General features: G+C 44.6%; 1 protein-coding gene across 1 annotated transcript; it reads left to right on the forward strand.

Moving 5' to 3' along the window:
• Nucleotides 1–5247: 5247 nt before the first annotated feature.
• Nucleotides 5248–6711, forward strand: LOC109736341 (probable aquaporin PIP2-7). The gene is made up of 3 exons (XM_020295564.4): nucleotides 5248–5676; nucleotides 5778–6214; nucleotides 6304–6711. Exons 1-3 carry the CDS (start codon nucleotides 5370–5372, stop codon nucleotides 6433–6435), a joined length of 876 nt encoding a protein of 291 aa, XP_020151153.1. The 5' UTR covers nucleotides 5248–5369; the 3' UTR covers nucleotides 6436–6711.
• Nucleotides 6712–9434: the final 2723 nt, after the last annotated feature.

Here is a 9434-nt window from a genome sequence, read left to right on the forward strand (position 1 = left end):
AAATAAAAGAAATAATAATAAATAACAAGATGATAGGCATGTTTTGGAATGTGAGAGGGATTGGGCAAGATATTAAAAAAGGTTTATTAGAGAGATGATGTTGGAGAAAAGCTGGATTTCATTGGTTTGCAGGAAACTATCAAAACTGGTTTTTTCCAAAAATGAACTGCACAATCTAAGTGCAGGGAAAAACTTCTCTTGGGAGTGGATTGGACCTAGGGGGAAATCTGGAGGCATTCTAGTAGGAGTGAGCAATGACATCTTTGAGATTGAGCACATAGAAAAAGGAGTGTATTGTATACGACTGAAGTTATAAAATTGCTAAATTTCATTGGAACTTAAAACTGTGTATGGAGATGCAGAAAAATGATGGCAGGGCAGCTTATCTTGCTGAACTATCTAGGATTTACCATGTTAATCCTCTCCCCTGTGTGATTGGGGGGATTTCTATATTATTAGGTACAACTTTTATAAAAACAATCCCTCTGATAATGATCATTAGAGTTTTTTGTTTTCAATGCTATAATTGAACAAGCTGGATTAAGATAGCTTCCTCTTAATGGTAGAAATTTTAGTTGGGCTAATAATCTCATTGAACCCACCTATGAAAAGCTAGATAGAGTTTTCATTTGTCCTTACTAGGAGGAAAAATATCCTCTGTCTATGGTTCATGCTCTTGGGAGAGAGGTGTCTGACCACACTCCTCTTATCTTAGATACTGGGCTCATACTCCCTCCTACCCTGTGTTTGGATTTGAAAATTCCTGGATGTTGGGAGAGGGGTTTAAAGATTTTGTGATAAAACATTGGAACACCCCCTGTGTGGGATCCAGCATTGAAAGGTGGCACTTCAAAATGAGACTTATAAGAAAGAAAATTAAAGGGTGGAGCCTTAATGCTAATGCTACTTATAGAAAAAAGAAGGAGTTGTTAGGGAAATTAGATGAAATAGATAGAAATGCTGAGCAAATGGGGCTTCTGCTCATGATAGAAATCTACAAAAGGACTTGAGGAAACAAATGATTTGCTCAAACAAGAGGAACTCAAGTGGCTTCAGAGATAAGATAAAGAAATTAGAGAAGGGACAACAACACTAGATACTATCATGCTAAGGTGAAAGGGAGGAGGAGGAAAAAAATCATTTCCCTTGAACAGGAAGAGGGGGTGATTGAGGGAGAGGAAAATTTGATGAAGTATATTGCAAATTTTATAAAAATTGGGTAGGAAGACACTTCCACCATTACTCTTGACATGCAAGATGCAACTAGTATTCCTACATTTGATGTTGATGAATTTATTAGGCCTTTCTCTATGGAAGAACTACAAGATGTGGTTTTCTCTATGAAAAAAATATAAAAGCCCAGGCCCTCATGGCTTCCCTGTTGATTTTTATCAACACTTTTTGGAAGTGGATAAATGGGATCTCAAGGCTTTGCTTGATGATTATCATGAAGGAAAAATTGATATTTCTAGAAGCAATTATGGCATCATAACTCTAGTCCCTAAAACAAAAGATGCCAGACAGATTTAGAAATTCAAAAAATTTGTCTGTTGAATGTTAGCTTTAAAATAATTACTAAGTTCTTAATGAGTAGGCTTGATAAGATAGTAAATCCTGTTATAGCTCCCACTAAAATGCTTTTGTGAAGGGAAGATATATCATGGAAGGGGTAGTCATTCTTTATGAGGCTCTGAACTCAATTCATGTAAAAAAACAAAGTGTTATGCTTTTCAAAGTGGATTTTAAAAAGTATATGACAAAATTAAATGGCCTTTAGTTTATAAGATGTTGAAATTAAAAAAAATCCTAAATAAATGGTATGACTGGGTTATGCACACAATGATAGTGGGACATGTTGGTGTTAGTGATCAACTTGGTATTTCCTGTAAAACTCATAAATGATTCAGGCAAGGAGATTCTTTCTCTCCACTGCTCTTTGATTTGGCAGCTGATGCCTTAGCTATTATTCTTGATAGTGGTGTGAGAGAGGGCTTTATTAAAGGTGTTCTATCTGATAATGTTTATAAAGGAATCAACATGTTACAATACGTGGATGACACTATCTACCTCTTACAAGATGATGAAGATAGTGCTAGGAATTTAAAGTTCATTCTCACTTCTTTTGAACATATGTTTGGGCTAACTATAAATATTCATAAAAGTGAAATATGCCTATTTGGAGAGGCAGCTAATAAATCCACTTTATATCAGGAAATTTTTACTTGTGGGTTGGGTGCTATATCTCTGAAATGTCTGGGACTCCCAGTTTCAGATATCAGATTGAAAAATAGCTTTTGGAAAATGATGATTGAGAAGATTGAGAAAACATGTGCGTGTTGGCAAGGGAGGGTGTTGAATATAGCTGGAAGAGTAACTCTTGTCCAGTCCTGTCTTACTAATATGCCCATTTATATGATGTACTTTTACCCCTACCTGTGGGGGTGAGGAAGAAAGTTGATTTCTATAGGGCTAGATTGGTATGGCAGGCTGATGAAGACAAGAAGAAATACCATCTAGTGAACTGGAAAACATGCTGCAGACCTAAACAACAAGGGGGTTTGAGGATCATTTATCTAGACCTGTTTAATAAAGCCTTGCTGGCTAAGTGGTTGAGGAAATTGGAAAGTGGCACTAGATTATGGCAAGAGAATTTGCTTGCCAAGTATGTCAAAGGAAAATGCTTATTTGGTATTAAAAAGAAAGATGGGGGTTCGCATTTTTGGTCTAGTCTCTTGAAAATCAAAGATTTATTTTATCAGCATGTTAAAAAAATAGGGGATGGTAAAAACACTAGATTTTGGGAGGACTGTTGGGTAGATGATAAACCTCTCAAAGAGGCATATTCCAAGTTTATACTACATCAGTAACGATCTTAACATCTTTGTATTTGAAGCCATCAATAAAGGCTGGAGGCAATTTTCCTTTCGCGGGACTCTGTATGGAGAGACTGAGGATTTGTGGGAATCTTTGAAAAGTAGATTTGAGGAGGTTAGAATGTATGGGGGAAAAGATATCCCTATGTGGAGGCTTTCCCCTGATAGACAATTTTTGATGAAATCTTTATATCTTCACCCGGTGAAAAGTGAAAGCGGCTTCCCACATAAATTTCTGTGGAAAGTGAAGGTCCCAGCTAAAATCCAATTCTTTCTTTGGTTGTTAAATAGGAAAAGTATCCTTACTAGAGATAACCTTTTGAGAAGAGGGTGGAAAGGTAACAAATATTGTGTGTTTTGTGGTCTAGATGACAGTATTGATCATTTATTTTCCTCTTGTTCTGTTGCTAGACTGATCTGGAATTTACTCAAATGTGTTTTTCATCTACAATCGGTGCCTGTCAACTTACATGATTGTTTTGGAAGGTAGATCAAAACCTTCCACAAAATCAATAAAAAAACTGGTGTTGGTGGGCATTTCAGCGATGTTATGGGCGGTGTGGAAATGTAGAAATGATATTATCTTTGATAGAAAGAAACATCATGATCCTTTGACTGTAGTTTTACTGATGTGAAAATGGATTTCGGATTGGGCTATTTTGCAGATAAAACAATCAGAGGAAAGAACGCTGATGCTGAGGGCAAGGCTGGTAGAGCAGGTTTCAAGTGAAGTGTATCACACGACACAAGGATGGGGACCCGGCGTTCTTAGACTGGGATGCTGATGTCCCCCTCCCTGGAGCTCCGACGGTGCTGGCATATTTTGGATAGACTTTAGTTTCTAGTCAAGTTTGGTGATGTGTATGACTCTTTCTGGCCAGCGTGCCACTGTCTTCTAATGCAACTTTTGGTTGTCATGCCTGTTTCTGTGTGTCATGTTTTCTACTTTCTATTGAACTAAAACTCATGTTTCTGGTTTCTATAAATGAAATTGGAGGGAAAAAAAATCCTCTTTCACTAAAAAAAGGAAAGATCCCAAGTACATCTGCTTCACTTACCCGCTCCCTCCATGCGCACCACGAATCATCCAGAGGTTCGGCCCTGCTAATCTTCTACTTGCATGGAATGGAACAACGAAAGTGTCCATGCCTCGCATCAATGTTGTTGTGCCTGTGTACCCAGTAGTTGACTCGGTTTCAGGACTGGTTTCAGCAACGACATACAACACGTTCTGTTTTGCCAGGGTCCAATCCACACACTGATGTGCGTATGAGATTGAGTATCCACAGCGCCTCAAATGAGTACTCACTCTGTAAAGAAATATAACAGAGGGAGTGCTTATAAGATTTCTTTGCAGAGGAAGTACTAAACAATCACATGATAACGACGATTTTCACATAAACAGTGGCAACCCACGGAACATTTACAGATGCTAGATAACAATTAGCCTTGCAATTAGCCGATGCTTATTTTTGCTTGGGCATTGCATTCCATCACGCTAGGGTGTCGAGCAGGTGACGGACGGTGGTGGTGGTTCATTGGGGTTGAATATTTCTGATGGTTATATATATATATATATATATATATATATATATTTAGGAAAGGTTATATTTTTTTCTTGACACAAATTTTTAGTTGTTTTTTAGACAAATATTTAGTTTGTGTGTGTGACCAAACTTGTTGCATCAACAAAAAAAACTTGCTGGATGGGCGGGCCGTGTATCTGGAAGGTTGGCTGTCGCACACACCAGCGTATACTGGACCGGGCCTGGAGAATCCCAAAACGTGCTTCCTTTTTCACTTGCTCACGCAATAACGACGGGCCAACGCAAAGGCCGGCGTCGGAAAAAGAATCTTCGCGGGGTGCCCGGCCCGCCCGCGTGTCCCACTCGCCGGGAAAACGGCCGCCTTGGCGCGCCTCTGCTTCGAGTACGAAATACGGCGTACGTATTCGACCAGTCGCCACCCGTCGTTGTGGCAGGGTGTATAGTCATCCGTGTACGTACGGACGGAGGACGACAGAGATTTTCTCGCACGTGCCGCGGATAAGGAGCCGGCGCAGCACGTCCTCTCGTCCCTTACGCGACAAGCAGCGAATCCCGCGCGATCGAATCGAATTTTGGACGCACCATTGCAAATTGCAATCGTACCTCAAATTTACAGTGCAAAAATTCAGCTGCAATGTGAAAACGCCCATGCTGAGCATCTCTCCAATCACTTGCAATGTATATACTCTCGCTGTCAATGAAGCGCCGAAAGCGATTTACATGACCAAAAGTTCAGAATTACAGTGCGAAACATGGAACATGCAAGGAGTGGTCCGGAAGGAAAGAACCTCTTGAAATAATCTGGATTGTATGTCCACCGCTGCCCTGCGAGCACAGGAGCTAGCATCGGCCTATTTAAGCCTCGCCCATCAGCCCTTCTGGTCGCGTCAACAAACGAACACGTACGCTTTGCTACTAAAGTTTTGCGCCTAGCTAGCTAGCTCGAACCATGTCCAAGGAGGAGGTGATCGCCGGCGGGGAGACGGCCGACGTGGCCGTGGAGAAGGCGCCGTACTGGGACCCGCCGCCGGCGCCGCTGCTGGACACGAGCGAGCTGACCCGGTGGTCGCTGTACCGCGCGGTCATCGCCGAGTTCGTGGCCACGCTCATCTTCCTCTACGTCAGCCTTGCGACCGTCATCGGCTACAAGAGCCAGTCCGCCGCCCAGCCGGGCACCGGCGTCGGGTACCTCGGCGTCGCCTGGGCCTTCGGCGCCACCATCTTCGTCCTTGTCTACTGCACCGGCGGCGTCTCAGGCACGCACGCACGCACATATGCATACGTCCATCTCCCTAGAACAACTTAACCCACACATGAATACGATACGATACGTGAACTGTCGAGTGTACTGCTGCAGGTGGCCACATCAACCCGGCGGTGACGTTCGGGCTGTTCGTGGGGAGGAAGCTGTCGCTGGTGCGCACGGTGCTGTACATCGTGGCGCAGTGCCTCGGCGCCATCTGCGGCGCGGGCATGGTGAAGGGGATCGCGGGGGCCAGCTACGAGACCCTCGGCGGCGGCGCGAACTCGGTGGCCGACGGCGTCTCGGTGGGGGCGGGGCTCGGCGCGGAGATCGCCGGCACGTTCGTGCTGGTGTACACCGTCCTCTCCGCCACCGACCCCAAGCGCACCGCGCGCGACTCCTTCATCCCCGTGCTGGTGCCGCTGCCCATCGGCTTCGCCGTGTTCATCGTGCACCTGGCCACCATACCCATCACCGGCACCGGCATCAACCCGGCCAGGAGCCTCGGCGCCGCCGTCATGTACAACCAGCACAAGGCATGGAAGGACCACGTAAGTAAAAAAAATCACGATGTCCATGCGTACCGCGTAGGGATGAACGTTCGTATACTCATCTTATTGGTTTCTTTTGTTGCATGCAGTGGATATTCTGGGTGGGGCCGCTCCTCGGCGCGACGGTGGCTGCGTTGTACCACCGGTTCGTGCTGCGCGGCGAGGCCGCCAAGGCGCTGGGCTCGTTCAGGAGCACCGGCGCCGCCACCGCACGAACCTAATCATCAAATATACTGCGTGTGATCGGTCGAAGCTCGTTCATGCATATCCTGGCTCTAATTTAATTTGGTTGGCTATATGTAACTATATGTTCGTGATGTATGCCTCGATCGTGAAATTGTATTGTGTTGAACCCTGTAGCTTTGCATGGGCATGCATGCATGTGGCGTCTGTATTTGTTTCTTCCACTTTTGCGCGTCTGTACTTGATTAATTTGCCCAGCTGTGTGAGGTTGTCCGTGAATAATTACCACCCAAGAAAACAATTTGACTAGCTAATATGTACTGGATTCCCACACAAGAAAGAAAGAATGTGTAATCTGAATAACTACTAAGGGCATCTCCAATGGGAGCCGCTTGTATAGATGCTAATGAAGGAAAAAATAAAGATGAAAAAAATAAAAACACATCTAAGCGCCCGGGCTTACAACGGCAGATGCTAATTACATGGACTAATCAAGCAGCCTTGGCGCTTACAGCAGGAAGGAAAAGTGCCTGGCACTCGATGCACACTTTTGCGTCGACGCTTCACCTGACACCAGGATTAAAGAAAGCAACCGCTAATTGGCCGGGATTTAGACCCTAGCGCCTGTGTTTAAGCGCCGCATTGGACATGCCCTAAGGGTGTGTTTGGTTTCATCCAATGGAACGACATGGGTCCGACCTCTGTTCGCGTCCTGCGTTTGGATGGATTACGAATTGGAACCCACTGTTCTTCGAAAGAGAATATTCCATCAATATCTGGAACACACTCGTTTCTTCAATTTGGTGGATCTACGTGGAACGGCCTCTCACTCTCACCTCTCTCCTGACGCACTTGCCCCCAACCCCTGTCCATCTCAATCGCTGCTCCTACTCTCCCGTCTCCACCGAGTCTGGCGGTTCTCCTCACTAATCTTTCCTGCCTGGGGTCGTCACCACTCTCATCCCTGCCGCCCTCTCTCCCTATTGAAGTTGTAGCAGCGCCGCACCACATATCTGGTCATAGGAGACGAGCGGTTGCGTTGTACCTTGTGCTATGGACGTCGGCCACCTCTGCGTGCCTCGTCGCCGTTGCCCATAGCGGGCGCGTTGGAGGGTGCGGCAGTGACTTGATCTATGGGATGCATGGGCGGTGGCGACCATGCGAACAAAGTCCTTCCTAGTGCAGGGCGGTAGCGGCCTGATCTGCCAGAGGAGGAGGACGCGATTTTCCGATATAACTGGCAGGAGCCACTTCCTTCATGTTGTTCCTTTATGCCTTTACTCAACGTGAATGAGCTAGTTGTTATTTTTGTTTATAGTTATGTTTTGATCAAAGAGGATATAGTCGTATCAATTGGTGTTTGTTTCATCTTCAATCACTGTAAATGTCCGAGAAAATGCAAATTGAGATTTTTTTTGAGATATGGGCCACTTTGTGTATGTTTGTGAGCGGATTTATAAATTACTTATGCTAAAAATACAATTGAAATGCCATATAATTTATCACCATTCCATTACATTCCATCTCGTCAACACTGAAATGTCACCATTCCATTCCACATATTATCTTCAACCCAACACAGGAGCGGAACCGACACATTCTAATGGAATGGAACCATTCCATTCTACTTCGTTCCCCAACCAAACACACCCTAAGAACATGAGCTAGTTGGAGAGTGAATTTTCTATCATACATGTGATATATTATGCATGCATCCACAGTTAATTGTTGCTATGAGATCCGTGCTATGTTTTTTCGGTTTTTGACAAAAAATAATCTTGTTTTAAAGTATTACATATTGTTTCATTTTTTTCTTGCTTCCAAGTGTATGTCATCTTAGGTGCAGTCTTGTTTGTTAGTGCACAACGAAATGTAGATACAATTTGAAATGTAGATACAATTTGAAACAGGACTACGTAGATGTGTGTGTGTGTGTTGCAACAGGGGCCCACAAATTCATATGGTTTGACATCATCACTACAAAAAAATACACTTCCGTGATGATACATGTTTGTCACAGTAGGTCACGTTTTCTGTCATGCATGTATATCCATGACAAATTTATGACAGAATCAAGATAGTCATACCTGTGCTGTCGTAGAAATGTTCCATGACATTACCAAAATTATCATCACGGAAGTGTCCACTTCCATGACGATAAATCGCGCGTCACAGAAGTGCTTTCGTCAAGGGTGACCGACACGTGACATCCACCGTAACGGAACGCCGTTAAGCTATCGGGTCCGGTTTTGGATCCGATAACCCGTTAACAGCCCCGATCAATGGGGATTTTCCACGTGTAAAATCATCATTGGCTGGAGGAAACACGTGTCGGCTCACCGTTGGGACAGATGTCATCCACTCATTGGACATCGGGCCCACTAACGGCCCGTGATAAAGGTGGCAACAGTAAAGCCCAACGTGACTTTGGGCCTGTTAAAGGCCTGTCGCATAATTCGGCCCGTTGATGTCTGTACTAAGCTTTCGGCCTCTTAAAGGCCCATGATATCAGTGGGCCAACTAAGGCCCGAGATATGTTTTGGCCTGGTAACTGCCCGTGATATAACTGGGCCCAAAAAGTCCCGGTTTACATTTCAGCCTGCTGAAGGCCCGTCGACGACTAGTGAAAATTGAGGCCCAATATGCATTTCGGCCTGCTAAAGGCCCATGGTTTCATTTGGGCCGTAACAGGCCAGTACAATATTCAGCCTGTTAATGGCCCAACGCTACCTGAGCCAAACTAAGCGCTGGGTCCACAAAAGGCCCAACTAAAATATAGGCCGGTGTAAGTTGTGGGCCTCGCGCAAAGTGTGAAGGCCCCAATCATTCGGGCCCAAGAATGATGCAGACCGGCCCAATTGTGGCCCGCTAAACACCAGGCCCGTTAGAGGCGAATGTTTCGGCCCGGTCGACTACATCTGATTTTTTTCAGATAGCGAATGATGGCAGTAACTAGTAGGAATTAAGAACAAACCTACTCTATACAATAAAGAAATTACGGCATAGTAACTAAGAATAAACCTACACTATACAATAA

The sequence above is a fragment of the Aegilops tauschii genome, chromosome 5, assembly GCF_002575655.3.
Source record: "Aegilops tauschii subsp. strangulata cultivar AL8/78 chromosome 5, Aet v6.0, whole genome shotgun sequence".
Classification (NCBI taxonomy): Eukaryota; Viridiplantae; Streptophyta; class Magnoliopsida; order Poales; family Poaceae; genus Aegilops; species Aegilops tauschii.

What these genes read in the sequence shown, in the direction of transcription:
- LOC109736341 (XM_020295564.4), top strand. Translation starts at nt 5,370, where the DNA reads ATGTCCAAGGAGGAGGTGATCGCCGGCGGGGAGACGGCCGACGTGGCC. An exon ending in CTGCACCGGCGGCGTCTCAG is followed by an intron (nt 5,677 to 5,777) that starts GCACGCACGCAC and finishes GTACTGCTGCAG; the next exon opens with GTGGCCACATCAACCCGGCG. An exon ending in ACAAGGCATGGAAGGACCAC is followed by an intron (nt 6,215 to 6,303) that starts GTAAGTAAAAAA and finishes TGTTGCATGCAG; the next exon opens with TGGATATTCTGGGTGGGGCC.